Here is a 17,294-nt window from a genome sequence, read left to right on the forward strand (position 1 = left end):
AGAGTAATCAGTAGTTCTGCCAGGTTTTACACAGTAATAATATATATCTGCCTCACTCTCAGAGTAATCAGTAGTACTGCTGGTTTTACACAGTAATAATATATATCTGCCTCACTCTCAGAGAAATCAGTAGTACTGCTAGGTTTTACACAGTAATAATATATATCTGCCTCACTCTCAGTGAAATCAGTAGTACTGCTAGGTTTTACACAGTAATAATATATATCTGACACACTCTCAGAGAAATCAGTAGTACTGCTAGGTTTTAGGTTTTACTGCTAGGTTTTACAGTAATAATATATATCTGCCTCACTCTCAGAGAAATCAGTAGTACTGCTAGGTTTTACACAGTAATAATATATATCTGCCTCACTCTCAGAGAAATCAGTAGTACTGCTAGGTTTTACACAGTAATAATATATATCTGCCTCACTCTCAGAGAAATCAGTAGTTCTGCCAGGTTTTACAGAGTTTCATAAAGAACTGTACAAATGATACATTTGACATCAATATACAACATTTTTTTTAAACCATTATTAAATACAGTAATATAAGATCTGTATTTAAACATTTAGTTTTGAAATCAGCATATGTTTTTATCCAGGGCCTGGGGTAGGGGTACCAGGAACATAATGAGAATATAAGGAGTACCAGTACTGAGTCAATGTGCAGGGTACCAGGTAGTTGAGGTAATAATGAGACTATAAGGAGTACCAGTACTGAGTCAATGTGCAGGGTACCAGGTAGTTGAGGTAATAATGAGACTATAAGGAGAACCAGTCCTGAGTCAATGTGCAGGGTACCAGGTAGTTGAGGTAATAATGAGACTATAAGGAGAACCAGTACTGAGTCAATGTGCAGGGTACCAGGTAGTTGAGGTAATAATGAGACTATAAGGAGAACCAGTACTGAGTCAATGTGCAGGGTACCAGGTAGTTGAGGTAATAATGAGGCTATAAGGAGAACCAGTACTGAGTCAATGTGCAGGGTACCAGGTAGTTGAGGTAATAATGAGACTATAAGGAGAACCAGTACTGAGTCAATGTGCAGGGTACCAGGTAGTTGAGGTAATAATGAGGCTATAAGGAGAACCAGTACTGAGTCAATGTGCAGGGTACCAGGTAGTTGAGGTAATAATGAGACTATAAGGAGTACCAGTACTGAGTCAATGTGCAGGGTACCAGGTAGTTGAGGTAATAATGAGACTATAAGGAGTACCAGTACTGAGTCAATGTGCAGGGTACCAGGTAGTTGAGGTAATAATGAGACTATAAGGAGAACCAGTACTGAGTCAATGTGCAGGGTACCAGGTAGTTGAGGTAATAATGAGGCTATAAGAGTACCAGTACTGAGTCAATGTGCAGGGTACCAGGTAGTTGAGGTAATAATGAGACTATAAGGAGTACCAGTACTGAGTCAATGTGCAGGGTACCAGGTAGTTGAGGTAATAATGAGACTATAAGGAGTACCAGTACTGAGTCAATGTGCAGGGTACCAGGTAGTTGAGGTAATAATGAGACTATAAGGAGTACCAGTACTGAGTCAATGTGCAGGGTACCAGGTAGTTGAGGTAATAATGAGACTATAATTGAGGTAATATCCACATGTAGGTAGGTGTAAAAGTGACTACGCAATCTGGATAGAGTTTACATCTCCACATCCAGGGAGCTCACACTCACACACACACACACACACACACACACACACACACACACACACACACACACACACACACACACACAGGGAGGGAATGTTGTGTTTGTTTACTATTGTTTTAGGACTATGAAAATGGACAAAAGGATTAGCATATGGATTATGAAAACAACAACAATAAATGGGAAAATGGGAGGAGAAATGACTAGAGACAGTGTTGTTTAACTCACTGACCAGGACCCATGAGTTCTTCTTACCTTTGTTCAGTAGAAAAGTCTCCCTCTCTAAACTCTATCGGATGTTCCATAGACTGGTAACTCTTCATGGACACACAGCTGGGAACAGGGGAGGCTGGTCTCTCCTGCTTGATTGGGCTTCAACACAACAGAGACAAACATTACATCTCTCATCTACTCTGAGCTCAGATTCCAAAACGCTATATGTCACTTTTCAGAAATGTTCGTAAATGAGCTTTTATTGTTTATAGAAATTATGAATGAGATGTTTTTTTCACTATCTAATCATGAGATGTGGTCGTTCAATGACAGCATGTATTTGTTCAATGTCTTTCACTTGATGTTTCATTTCAGAGAGAAAAATAATCATGTTTATTTTGCTAAAAGCTATATATCTGCCTCACTCTCAGAGAAATCAGTAGTTCTGCTAGGTTTTATACAGTAATAATATATATCTGCCTCACTCTCAGAGAAATCAGTAGTTCTGCTAGGTTTTACACAGTAATAATATATATCTGCCTCACTCTCAGAGAAATCAGTAGTACTGCTAGGTTTTACACAGTAATAATATATATCTGCCTCACTCTCAGAGAAATCAGTAGTACTGCTAGGTTTTACACAGTAATAATATATATCTGCCTCACTCTCAGAGAAATCAGTAGTACTGCTAGGTTTTACACAGTAATAATATATATCTGCCTCACTCTCAGAGAAATCAGTAGTACTGCTAGGTTTTACACAGTAATAATATATATCTGCCTCACTCTCAGAGAAATCAGTAGTACTGCTAGGTTTTACACAGTAATAATATATATCTGTCAGAGAAATCAGTAGTACTGCTAGGTTTTACACAGTAATAATATATATCTGCCTCACTCTCAGAGAAATCAGTAGTACTGCTAGGTTTTACACAGTAATAATATATATCTGCCTCACTCTCAGAGAAATCAGTAGTACTGCTAGGTTTTACACAGTAATAATATATATCTGCCTCACTCTCAGAGAAATCAGTAGTACTGCTAGGTTTTACACAGTAATAATATATATCTGCCTCACTCTCAGAGAAATCAGTAGTACTGCTAGGTTTTACACAGTAATAATATATATCTGCCTCACTCTCAGAGAAATCAGTAGTTCTGCTAGGTTTGACAGAGTTTCATAAAGAACTGTACAAATGATACATTAGACATCAATATACAACATTTTTTTTAAACCATTATTAAATACAGTAATATAAGATCTGTATTTAAACATTTAGTTTTGAAATCAGCATATGTTTTTATCCAGGGCCTGGGGTAGGGGTACCAGGAACATAATGAGAATATAAGGAGTACCAGTACTGAGTCAATGTGCAGGGTACCAGGTAGTTGAGGTAATAATGAGGCTATAAGGAGAACCAGTACTGAGTCAATGTGCAGGGTACCAGGTAGTTGAGGTAATAATGAGACTATAATGAGAGAACCAGTACTGAGTCAATGTGCAGGGTACCAGGTAGTTGAGGTAATAATGAGACTATAAGGAGTACCAGTAATAATGAGACTATAAGGAGTACCAGTACTGAGTCAATGTGCAGGGTACCAGGTAGTTGAGGTAATAATGAGACTATAAGGAGTACCAGTACTGAGTCAATGTGCAGGGTACCAGGTAGTTGAGGTAATAATGAGACTATAAGGAGTACCAGTACTGAGTCAATGTGCAGGGTACCAGGTAGTTGAGGTAATAATGAGACTATAAGGAGTACCAGTACTGAGTCAATGTGCAGGGTACCAGGTAGTTGAGGTAATAATGAGACTATAATGAGACTATAAGTACCAGTACTGAGTCAATGTGCAGGGTACCAGGTAGTTGAGGTAATAATGAGACTATAAGGAGTACCAGTACTGAGTCAATGAGCAGGGTACCAGGTAGTTGAGGTAGTTGAGGTAATATGTACATGTAGGTCGGGGTAAAAGTGAGTAGGCAATCAGGATAGAGATTACATCTCCTCATCCAGGGAGTACACACACACAAACACACACACACACACAGGGGTTGAATGTTGTGTTTGTTTAATATTGTTTTAGGACTATGCAAATGGACAAAATGATTAGCCTATGGATTATGAAAACAACAACAATAAATGGGAAAATGGGAGGAGAAATGACTAGAGACAGTGTTGTTTAACTCACTGACCAGGACCCATGAGTTCTTCTTACCTTTGTTCAGTAGAAAAGTCTCCCTCTCTAAAGTTTATAAGTCTAAACTAAATGAAAAATTCTGCTTTGAACGTTGATTAACTTGTAACCAGAGTATTTCTGTATTTTCAATTTGGCGCTCTGCAATTTGGCACTAGCCTCCCACCTCCCATAAGAAGTTAAAGAGCTTGGTGGGTTTTTTCATTCTCTAATCAAGGCATGGGATTGTTCAATGACAAACATGCATTTGTTTAAAATCACTTGATGGTTTCATTTCAGAGGGACAAATAATAATGTTTTTTCCCACAAAATGCTATTCATCTGCCTCACTCTCAAATGTGACCAACCGGCTGAATGTTGTCTTATGTGGCAAAACTTGAAATTGTGTTTTTTAATTGGATAAAAGTACAGACTCAGTGTTAGAAAACTAAATATCATACACTACAGTTGAGGAACAATGGGAAAGTAATTATGTTTTGAAAGATGATAAACTTTGAGAAAATGTCCTTTGAATGTTTTGGTACCTACTGAGAGCTCTTCTCTGTCTACAGGGCTGCTACTTTGGCAGATAATGTCACCCATCTAAATAAATAATTTTTAATACATTTAACTCTTTAACTCTATTTAACTGTATGGTGTTTATGGTTTATGTCAGTTTCAATGTTTGTTACACTATAAATGGTTATTTAATGGTTGTAAGTGGTCAAATGAACCAGAACATTTTGTATTTTACAATTCTACTAATTATTCTAATTCTTCTACTAATTCTACTACATTAGTAAGGAATTACACATTTTTCAGTAGTATTGCAGTTTCTAAAAAGTTCAGCATAATTCCACAAATGACATTAGTTGTCTAATTCCAGTAGATGGCAGCATAAGAACACAAATCACCACGATAGTTTTCTCCCTGGATACACCACCATTTGGCTCTATATTTTCAATAAATATTTAGCAATTCAAAGTTATTAATTCACATACAGATATTGGTGAGGCAGCTGAGAAATAAAGTGTATTTTTCGAATTCCTTAGATCAGTCTCTAACCTGCCCTACCTATCCCATTCCAGTTGCTAGACTTTCACATAGAGGTTACCAGGTCACACAGTTCAAACTACATTTGAAAAATAAAACACATGTGACTTGTTGATCAAGTGTTCTGCCTTGCAATAATAAATATAATAAAATAACTAATAACAAAATAAAAACAGCAAAATGCTGAGACAGGTTTTGATTAACAAAATAATCAGTGCTATTTAGTACAATAATGGTATTTACTAACATAATATTATTACTAAAACAGTTTCTAAAATAATTAGGGTTAAGGTTAATGCTAAAATAGGTAATACGTAGGGTTAAATGCTGATGTAAAAAGGGTTTTATAAATACATTTGATTTGATTGTTAGGTTCAGGGTTTTTAAGGTAAAAACAGTATGGGTTTATAGGTCTCTTGCTCCTCCCTGTGGCCTTCTGTGGGTACTACATAACTCATTCACGACACCTGATAGGCTCATAATCTGAGGTAGCATCTGCGTCAGATCTACAAATCAGTGAGCTACACCTGTCCATTTGTTTTCTAACTCAGTGAAACTGTGCAGCTTTCACTCAATCCGATGTCTACGAACGAACATTTCGATGCATATCAAATTACCCAGCAGCCATTTAGAAACAACAAGTAGTCAAAAAAAGTGTTATTTCTTCATTTAAAAAATGTATTCTGGCTGTTTAAATCGGCCACGTCTTGAAAAAGAGGACAGGGACATTCGTTTTAGTTAGGTGCTATACTTTATCTGAAAACAAATATGGTTAACCATGACCAGAAAAGGTTTAGCACTGTGGGTCACCACAACGTGTATCCAGGCGAACAGTGAACACGTTCACCAAGTAGCTGTAACCCTGTTAATAATAAGTAACCTGACGTCAGAGTTGAAGCTTAATGCCGGCAGGTGTCATTGATACAATAGTGAAGCTGCCATTGTGACGCAGAACAATGAGCTGGGAATAGAACTTTCAGAAGGTGAGTTGATTCGACGGAGCTCAATAGAACTAATAGGAGCTGGCAGGAAGAAGAATGACCTAAAATAAGGCCTGCTTTTTAGCGATTACTATATAACATAACGTAATGTTATGAAACTGGGCTCCATGGCGGATGCAATGAACTAGTTATCAGAAAAAAACGGTGTTGTAAATGTCATGTTTCCAGCCTACTTGAGGTGCACCGAAAATAATATTCAAAAGTTTGGTCCTTGGACACAGAGGGGTTAAACACTAAAGTTACCGTCCATCTAGTGAAGAGAGGAGGGGTTAAACACTAAAGTTACTGTCCATCTAGTGTAGAGAGGAGGGGTTAAACACTAAAGTTACTGTCCATCTAGTGAAGAGAGGAGGGGTTAAACACTAAAGTTACCGTCCATCTAGTGAAGAGAGGAGGGGTTAAACACTAAAGTTACTGTCCATCTAGTGTAGAGAGGAGGGGTTAAACACTAAAGTTACTGTCCATCTAGTGAAGAGAGGAGGGGTTAAACACTAAAGTTACCATCCATCTAGTGAAGAGAGGAGGGGTTAAACACTAAAGTTACCGTCCATCTAGTGAAGAGAGGAGGGGTTAAACACTAAAGTTACCATCCATCTAGTGTAGAGAGGAGGGGTTAAACACTAAAGTCCATCTAGTGAAGAGAGGAGGGGTTAAACACTAAAGTTACCGTCCATCTAGTGAAGAGAGGAGGGGTTAAACACTAAAGTCCATCTAGTGTAGAGAGGAGGGGTTAAACACTAAAGTCCATCTAGTGAAGAGAGGAGGGGTTAAACACTAAAGTTACCGTCCATCTAGTGTAGAGAGGAGGGGTTAAACACTAAAGTTACCATCCATCTAGTGAAGAGAGGAGGGGTTAAACACTAAAGTCCATCTAGTGAAGAGAGGAGGGGTTAAACACTAAAGTTACCGTCCATCTAGTGAAGAGAGGAGGGGTTAAACACTAAAGTTACTGTCCATCTAGTGAAGAGAGGAGGGGTTAAACACTAAAGTCCATCTAGTGAAGAGAGGAGGGGTTAAACACTAAAGTTACCGTCCATCTAGTGAAGAGAGGAGGGGTTAAACACTAAAGTTACGTCCATCTAGTGAAGAGAGGAGGGGTTAAACACTAAAGTTACTGTCCATCTAGTGAAGAGAGGAGGGGTTAAACACTAAAGTCCATCTAGTGAAGAGAGGAGGGGTTAAACACTAAAGTCCATCTAGTGAAGAGAGGAGGGGTTAAACACTAAAGTCCATCTAGTGAAGAGAGGAGGGGTTAAACACTAAAGTTACCGTCCATCTAGTGAAGAGAGGAGGGGTTAAACACTAAAGTTACCGTCCATCTAGTGAAGAGAGGAGGGGTTAAACACTAAAGTTACCGTCCATCTAGTGAAGAGAGGAGGGGTTAAACACTAAAGTTACCGTCCATCTAGTGAAGAGAGGAGGGGTTAAACACTAAAGTTACTGTCCATCTAGTGAAGAGAGGAGGGGTTAAACACTAAAGTTACTGTCCATCTAGTGAAGAGAGGAGGGGTTAAACACTAAAGTTACTGTCCATCTAGTGAAGAGAGGAGGGGTTAAACACTAAAGTTACTGTCCATCTAGTGAAGAGAGGAGGGGTTAAACACTAAAGTTACCGTCCATCTAGTGAAGAGAGGAGGGGTTAAGAACGGAGCAGAAGAGACATGTTTGTTGTTTGCTGTAACTAATGGTCAACGTTGTATTGTAATGTATGTATTGTAATGCCAGAGTTGACGTGGACCATCGTTCAAACAAAGAGATGCCTCCCTGACCACCAGTGTGTTTGGATATGATGAAGATCAATTCAGTGAAGAAGAACCTCTAGAGTTCTGACCAAAGAGCCCTATAAAGGGTTAAATATATACTGTATACTCAGACAGGCTAACCTCCTATAAAGGGTTAAATATATACTGTATACTCAGACAGGCTAACCTCCTATAAAGGGTTAAATATATACTGTATACTCAGACAGGCTAACCTCCTATAAAGGGTTCTATATATACTGTATACTCAGACAGGCTAACCTCCTATAAAGGGTTAAATATATACTGTATACTCAGACAGGCTAACCTCCTATAAAGGGTTAAATATATACTGTATACTCAGACAGGCTAACCTCCTATAAAGGGTTCTATATATACTGTATACTCAGACAGGATAACCTCCTATAAAGGGTTCTATATATATTCTATATATACTGTATACTAAGACACTTCCTAACCTCCTATAAAGGGTTCTATATATATTCTATATATACTGTATACTCAGACACTTCCTAACCTCCTATAAAGGGTTCTATATATATTCTATATATACTGTATACTCAGACACTTCCTAACCTCCTATAAAGGGTTCTATATATATTCTATATATACTGTATACTCAGACACTTCCTAACCTCCTATAAAGGGTTCTATATATATTCTATATATACTGTATAGTCAGACACTTTGTCACGCCTTGGTCTTAGTATTTTGTGTTTTCTTTATTTACAGGCCAGGGTGTGGCATGGGTTTGTGTATGGTGTGTATGTATCGGGATTGTGGCTGAGTAGGGTTGTCTAGGAAAGTCTATGGTTGCCTGAGGAGGTTCTTAATCAGAGGCAGGTGATTATCGTTGTCTCTGATTGGGAACCATATTTAGGCAGCCATATTCTTTGAGTGTTTTGTGGGTGATTGTTCCTGTCTTTGTGTTTGCATCAGATAGGGCTGTTTCGGTTTTCACATTTCATTATTTTCTATTTTCTTCATGTATAGTTTTTCCTTCATTAAAATATCATGAATCATCATCACGCTGCATTTTGGTCCGACTCTCCTTCTCCACAAGAGAACCGTTACACACTTCCTAACCTCCTATAAAGGGTTCTATATATATTCTATATATACTGTATACTCAGACACTTCCTAACCTCCTATAAAGGGTTCTATATATATTCTATATATACTGTATACTCAGACACTTCCTAACCTCCTATAAAGGGTTCTATATATATTCTATATATACTGTATACTCTGACACTTCCTAACCTCCTATAAAGGGTTCTATATATACTGTATACTCAGACACTTCCTAACCTCCTATAAAGGGTTCTATATAGAACTTTAGTGGTTCTGTATATTGTAGGAAGATTAAACCCTTTCTGGTTTCAACAGGAGTGAAGAGTGTGTTGATATAACGGATATATTGTCAGAATTCAGCTTGTAACAACGATCAGAATAAAACTATAAAGTTTTGCTGCCAACATATTAGATCATAATTAAGAGGCTAAATGATTGTGTCATGCAAAAATTTTATAGAGGTGTGTGTGTGTGTGTGTGTAGTGTGTGTGTGGTGTGTGTGTGTGTGTGTGTGTGTGTGTGTGTGTGTGTGTGCTGGTGAGACAACCACATATCACAGTCTAAAATACAAGATACAAACATTCCATTCCAGCTAAATAGCTTTTTGAAAAACAAAAATTCATACACAAAAACTATGAATTAAAATCTTTTAACAACAATATTTTACAGACAAGGTTCCCCTGAGCAATACTGTCTGATAAATAACACATGTGAAAAAATGGTGGAAACACGTTTTAGAAACAAACAACATTGTAATCTCACCTCTTAGCTTTGGTGTCATGTTCCCCAGAGAGTCTCATTTTAGAGGCAGGGTCCCCCTCCCCTCTCTCCCCAGAGAGACTCATTTTAGAGGCAGGGCCCCCCTTCTTTCTCGCTCCAGAGAGACTCATTTTAGAGAACTGTCCCCTAAACAGAGATCCAACATGTTGGTTGTGGTTAACACAGTGACAACTAAACAGAGATCCAACATGTTGGTTGTGGTTAACACAGTGACAACTAAACAGAGATCCAACATGTTGGTTGTGGTTAACACAGTGACAACTAAACAGAGATCCAACATGTTGGTTGTGGTTAACACAGTGACAACTAAACAGAGATCCAACATGTTGGTTGTGGTTAACACAGTGACAACTAAACAGAGATCCAACATGTTGGTTGTGGTTAACACAGTGACAACTAAACAGAGATCCAACATGTTGGTTGTGGTTAACACAGTGACAACTAAACAGAGATCCAACATGTTGGTTGTGGTTAACACAGTGACAACTAAACAGAGATCCAGCATGTTGGTTGTGGTTAACACAGTGACAACTAAACAGAGATCCAGCATGTTGGTTGTGGTTAACACAGTGACCCCTAAACAGAGAACATGTTGGTTGTGGTTAACACAGTGACAACTAAACAGAGATCCAACATGTTGGTTGTGGTTAACACAGTGACAACTAAACAGAGATCCAACATGTTGGTTGTGGTTAACACAGTGACAACTAACCAGAGATCCAACATGTTGGTTGTGGTTAACACAGTGACAACTAAACAGAGATCCAGCATGTTGGTTGTGGTTAACACAGTGACAACTAAACAGAGATCCAACATGTTGGTTGTGGTTAACACAGTGACAACTAAACAGAGATCCAACATGTTGGTTGTGGTTAACACAGTGACAACTAAACAGAGATACAACATGTTGGTTGTGGTTAACACAGTGACAACTAAACAGAGATCCAACATGTTGGTTGTGGTTAACACAGTGACAACTAAACAGAGATCCAACATGTTGGTTGTGGTTAACACAGTGACAACTAAACAGAGATACAACATGTTGGTTGTGGTTAACACAGTGACAACTAAACAGAGATCCAACATGTTGGTTGTGGTTAACACAGTGACAACTAAACAGAGATACAACATGTTGGTTGTGGTTAACACAGTGACAACTAAACAGAGATCCAACATGTTGGTTGTGGTTAACACAGTGACAACTAAACAGAGATACAACATGTTGGTTGTGGTTAACACAGTGATTCTTGAAGGTCATATGTTCTCTTTTATTCATTATCTCTTAGAAAACAAATATTTACTAACAGACACATCCAAACAGTCAGGTGATTTAATGCATCACATGAATATGTAGTCGTGATTTATATTTTTCACCTTTTGTCCATAATAATAATATAATAATAAAAATAATAACAATATAATATATAATATTAATAATAATAATGTCTCACTTTCTCTTATATTAATTTCTCTCATTCTAGTGTGTTGTTTTGTTCAACAGGTATGATATTATGATGCTGTTACTGAATTCAGTTCATAATATTAATGTTAAGAAAAGTCTGTTCAGTGGTTTCATACCAAATTACACAGGAAGCAGGAGCTCATTGGAATTTAGAAAACAACAAATGTTCTGATATTCTGAAAGATGATTTAGAACTATGATACTAAATAACCACAATATACGAATCGTATAATATGTTATATGAACAACATGTTATTGAATGTGACTTGACTACACCCAGTTAGCTATATGAACAACATGTTATTGAATGTGACTTGACTACACCCAGTTAGCTATATGAACAACATGTTATTGAATGTGACTTGACTACACCCAGTTAGCTATATGAACAACATGTTATTGAATGTGACTTGACTACACCCAGTTAGCTATATGAACAACATGTTATTGAATGTGACTTGACTACACCCAGTTAGCTATATGAACAACATGTTATTGAATGTGACTTGACTACACCCAGTTAGCTATATGAACAACATGTTATTGAATGTGACTTGACTACACCCAGTTAGCTATATGAACAACATGTTATTGAATGTGACTTGACTACACCCAGTTAGCTATATGAACAACATGTTTTTGAATGTGACTTGACTCCACCCAGTTAGCTATATGAACAACATGTTTTTGAATGTGACTTGACTCCACCCAGTTAGCTATATGAACAACATGTTATTGAATGTGACTTGACTACACCCAGTTAGCTATATGAACAACATGTTATTGAATGTGACTTGACTACACCCAGTTAGCTATATGAACAACATGTTATTGAATGTGACTTGACTACACCCAGTTAGCTATATGAACAACATGTTATTGAATGTGACTTGACTACACCCAGTTAGCTATATGAACAACATGTTATTGAATGTGACTTGACTACACCCAGTTAGCTATATGAACAACATGTTATTGAATGTGACTTGACTACACCCAGTTAGCTATATGAACAACATGTTATTGAATGTGACTTGACTACACCCAGTTAGCTATATGAACAACATGTTATTGAATGTGACTTGACTACACCCAGTTAGCGCCATTTTGTATGATTGAACTGTCACGTAGCTGTCCCAGGTGAAATGGACTGTTACATCTGAGTGTTTTACTGTCATTCACTATACTAAAATAACACCAGACATTTAATGTCTCTACACACTTTACAATAATCCCTGGGAAGATTCTTACCTTGTAGCCTGAATTCACAACCAGAACATGTCAAGTCATTGAGATATTTTCCGTTGTGCTGAGAAAGAAACCTTGGGAACAGTTTATTCACCTCCCCAATGTCAAGAACCTGTGTGTCATTTTAGTTACTGATTAACTTTGTTTTCATGACATGGGTTTATACAATCGCTGTGTAGCTACTGCTTTCCTGCAGTCAGATAACCTAGTGACCTCGAAGATGGAATGTTATTCATATTGTATCATTATTACCTAGTGACCTCGAAGATGGAATGTTATTCATATTGTATCATTATTACCTAGTGACCTCATGGTGGAATGTTATTCATATTGTATCATTATTACCTAGTGACCTCGAATATGGAATGTTATTCATATTGTATCATTATTACCTAGTGACCTCATGGTGGAATGTTATTCATACTGTATCATTATTACCTAGAGACCTCGAAGATGGAATGTTATTCATATTGTATCATTATTACCTAGTGACCTCATGGTGGAATGTTATTCATATTGTATCATTATTACCTAGTGACATCATGGTGGAATGTTATTCATATTGTATCATTATTACCTAGTGACCTCATGGTGGAATGTTATTCATATTGTATCATTATTACCTAGTGACCTCATGGTGGAATGTTATTCATATTGTATCATTATTACCTAGTGACCTCATGGTGGAATGTTATTCATATTGTATCATTATTACCTAGTGACCTCATGGTGGAATGTTATTCATATTGTATCATTATTACCTAGTGACTTCATGGTGGAATGTTATTCATATTGTATCATTATTACCTAGTGACCTCATGGTGGAATGTTATTCATATTTGTTTTATGATTTCATAATTAATAAACATTAATTGTTTTTTAAGGCCGAAAATCCGGTGTTTCTCTGCCAAATGGTTTTGTTATATTTCAGTCATCTGTGATGTATATAAAGTGTAATATTTGGATGCAACTCAAAATGTAATATATTTCAACTCCATATCTGACATGGTACAGGTGTCTTCTTTCTTTAAGACCAGAACCATGTGTTTGTGGTGATTTGTATAGAGTAGATTTGTATAAAACTTCCAACAAACACTGTGTGACCCTGATTCAGACCACTGCATTTCAAGGTTAATCATTAAAAACAACACTGTGTGACCCTGATTCAGACCACTGCATTTCAAGGTTAATCATTAATACCAACACTGTATGAACAACTAGCAGTCTCCAGGACCAGTGATTCAAGACTGAGTTGCTGTCCCAAAGTGACACCCTATTCCCTACATAGTGCACTACTTTGACCAGAGCTCTATACCACCCTATTCCCTACATAGTGCACTCCTTTGACCAGAGCTCTATAACACCCTATTCCCTACACAGTGCACTACTTTGACCAGAGCTCTATGACACCCTATTCCCTACACAGTGCACTACTTTAGACCAGAGCTCTATGACACCCTATTCCCTACATAGTGCACTACTTTAGACCAGAGCTCTATGACACCCTATTCCCTACATAGTGCACTACTTTAGACCAGAGCTCTATAACACCCTATTCCCTATATAGTGCACTACTTTGACCAGAGCTCTATAACACCCTATTCCCTCATACTGTAGTGCACTACTTTGACCAGAGCTCTATGACACCCTATTCCCTACATAGTGCACTACTTTAGACCAGAGCTCTATGACACCCTATTCCCTACATAGTGCACTACTTTAGACCAGAGCTCTATAACACCCTATTCCCTACATAGTGCACTACTTTGACCAGAGCTCTATAACACCCTATTCCCTACATACTGTCACGGCCGATGCTGGTAGAAGACTAAGGTGCAGCGTGGTGAGCGTACATTTGTCGTACAAATGTCACCAACAAAACAACAAATGAAAAACAACCGTGAAGCTTACAGGGCAAAGAGCCACAAACAAAGTTAACTTCCCACACTGAAAGGAGGGAAAAGGGCTACCTAAGTATGGTTCCCAATCAGAGACAACGATAGACAGCTGTCCCTGATTGAGAACCATACCCGGCCAAAACATAGAAATAAAGGAACATAGAAAACAAAACATAGAATGCCCACCCTACATCACACCCTGACCAAACCAATCAGAGACAACGATAGACAGCTGTCCCTGAACCATACCCGGCCAAAACATAGAAATAAAGGAACATAGAAAACAAAACATAGAATGCCCACCCCACATCACACCCTGACCTAACCAATTAGAGACATAAAAAGGATGACTGAGTGTTATCCAGTCTTCTCTCTCTCTCTCTCTCTCTCTCTCTCTCTCTCTCTCTGATTGTTTTGTGACCATTAATGTAAGAATGACAAACTAACAAAACTGTTTATTTGTCTTCCTCTAGTGGTAGGTTGTGATAATGTCTGAAGTATCTCCCTGTCTCTCTTTGCATTTACATTTACATTTAAGTCATTTCTCCTCTCTCCGTCTCCACATTCCAAACTGGTTAAAGGATCTCTCCCTCTCTCTCTCCCCCCCCCCTCTCTCACTGTGTAGACCTGCCAGGCTGTTAGGTTAATGGACCATGGAAACCTACTGAGAATCTGTCATACAGAGAGAGATACAAATGAACATGATTAAAACTAAAAATACATTAAAACGTGTTGAACTCATTTCCATGTATGTTGTTCTGTTTCTGTTTACAGGACTAGAAATGGGATTCAACTGGGTCAATACAGTCAGAGAATTAACTATATATCCTCAACCTTATTCTATAGTCAATACAGTCAGAGAATTAACTATATATCCTAACCCTTATTCTATAGTCAATACAGTCAGAGAATTAACTATATATCCTAACCCTTATTCTATAGTCAATACAGTCAGAGAATTAACTATATATCCTCAACCTTATTCTATAGTCAATACAGTCAGAGAATTAACTATATATCCTCAACCTTATTCTATAGTCAATACAGTCAGAGAATTAACTATATATCCTCAACCTTATTCTATAGTCAATACAGTCAGAGAATTAACTATATATCCTCAACCTTATTCTATAGTCAATACAGTCAGAGAATTAACTATATATCCTCAACCTTATTCTATAGTCAATACAGTCAGAGAATTAACTATATATCCTCAACCTTATTCTATAGTCAATACAGTCAGAGAATTAACTATATATCCTCAACCTTATTCTATAGTCAATACAGTCAGAGAATTAACTATATATCCTCAACCTTATTCTATAGTCAATACAGTCAGAGAATTAACTATATATCCTCAACCTTATTCTATAGTCAATACAGTCAGAGAATTAACTATATATCCTAAACCTTATTCTATAGTCAATACAGTCAGAGAATTAACTATATATCCTCAACCTTATTCTATAGTCAATACAGTCAGAGAATTAACTATATATCCTAAACCTTATTCTATAGTCAATACAGTCAGAGAATTAACTATATATCCTCAACCTTATTCTATAGTCAATAGTCAGAGAATTAACTATATATCCTAAACCTTATTCTATAGTCAATACAGTCAGAGAATTAACTATATATCCTCAACCTTATTCTATAGTCAATACAGTCAGAGAATTAACTATATATCCTAAACCTTATTCTCAAGTCAATACAGTCAGAGAATTAACTATATATCCTCAACCTTATTCTATAGTCAATACAGTCAGAGAATTAACTATATATCCTAAACCTTATTCTATAGTCAATACAGTCAGAGAATTAACTATATATCCTCAACCTTATTCTATAGTCAATACAGTCAGAGAATTAACTATATATCCTAAACCTTATTCTCAAGTCAATACAGTCAGAGAATTAACTATATATCCTCAACCTTATTCTATAGTCAATACAGTCAGAGAATTAACTATATATCCTAAACCTTATTCTATAGTCAATACAGTCAGAGAATTAACTATATATCCTAAACCTTATTCTATAGTCAATACAGTCAGAGAATTAACTATATATCCTCAACCTTATTCTATAGTCAATACAGTCAGAGAATTAACTATATATCCTCAACCTTATTCTATAGTCAATACAGTCAGAGAATTAACTATATATCCTCAACCTTATTCTATAGTCCATCCACATGCTGGCTTCAACCCAACCCAACACTAACCTAACCCTAACCCAATCCTAACCCTAACCAACCCTAACCCAATCCTAACCCAACCCAGCCCAACACTAACCTAGCCCTAAACTAACCCAACCCAACACTAACCTAACCCTAACCCAATCCTAACCCAACCCAACACTAACCTAACCCAACCCAACCCTAACCCAACTATATCCTTAACCCTAACCATAAACCTAAACCAACTCAACCCTAACCTAACCCTAACCCAACCCAACCCAACACTAACCTAATCCAACCCAAACCTAACCCAATCCTAACCCAACCCAACACTAACCTAACCCTAACCCATCTATATCCTTAACCCTAACCCTAACCCAACCCAACAATAACCTAACCCTAACACTAACCCTAAACCAACCCTAACCCTAACCTAACCTAATCCTAACCCAACACTAACCTAACCCAACCCAAACCTAACCCAATCCTAACCCAACCCAACACCAACCCAAACCTAACCCAATCCTAACCCAACCCAACACTAACCTAACCCAACTATATCCTTAACCCAAACCCTAACCCAACCCAACACTAACCTAACCCTAACACTAACCCTAAACCAACCCTAACCAAATCCTAACCGAACCCAACACTAACCTAACCCTAAACCAACCCTAACCAAATCCTAACCCAACCCAACACTAACCTAACCCTAAACCAACCCTAACCCAATCCGAACCCAACCCAACACTAACCTAATCCAACCCAAACCTAACCCAATCCTAACCCAACCC

The 17,294-nt window shown here is 37.5% G+C and overlaps 2 protein-coding genes across 2 annotated transcripts in view; both read right to left on the reverse strand.

Moving 5' to 3' along the window:
* The window catches only part of LOC135568686 (NLR family CARD domain-containing protein 3-like), a 34,582-nt gene extending 22,058 nt beyond the window's left edge, over nucleotides 1-12,524 (reverse strand). The window contains exons 1-2 of the mRNA XM_065015440.1: nucleotides 12,424-12,524; nucleotides 9,693-9,836 (exon numbers count right to left, since the gene is read on the reverse strand). Coding sequence (XP_064871512.1) covers nucleotides 9,693-9,820 — 128 coding nt within the window. The 5' untranslated portion in view covers nucleotides 9,821-9,836; nucleotides 12,424-12,524. The remainder of the gene's footprint in view (nucleotides 1-9,692; nucleotides 9,837-12,423) is intronic.
* Nucleotides 1-17,294, reverse strand: part of LOC135568685 (NACHT, LRR and PYD domains-containing protein 12-like) — a gene marked incomplete at its 3' end in the record, with an annotated part of 91,201 nt that overhangs the window by 24,949 nt on the left and 48,958 nt on the right. The gene's annotated exons all lie outside the window — the stretch shown is intronic.

This window comes from Oncorhynchus nerka, unplaced genomic scaffold (genome assembly GCF_034236695.1).
Source record: "Oncorhynchus nerka isolate Pitt River unplaced genomic scaffold, Oner_Uvic_2.0 unplaced_scaffold_1435, whole genome shotgun sequence".
Classification (NCBI taxonomy): Eukaryota; Metazoa; Chordata; class Actinopteri; order Salmoniformes; family Salmonidae; genus Oncorhynchus; species Oncorhynchus nerka.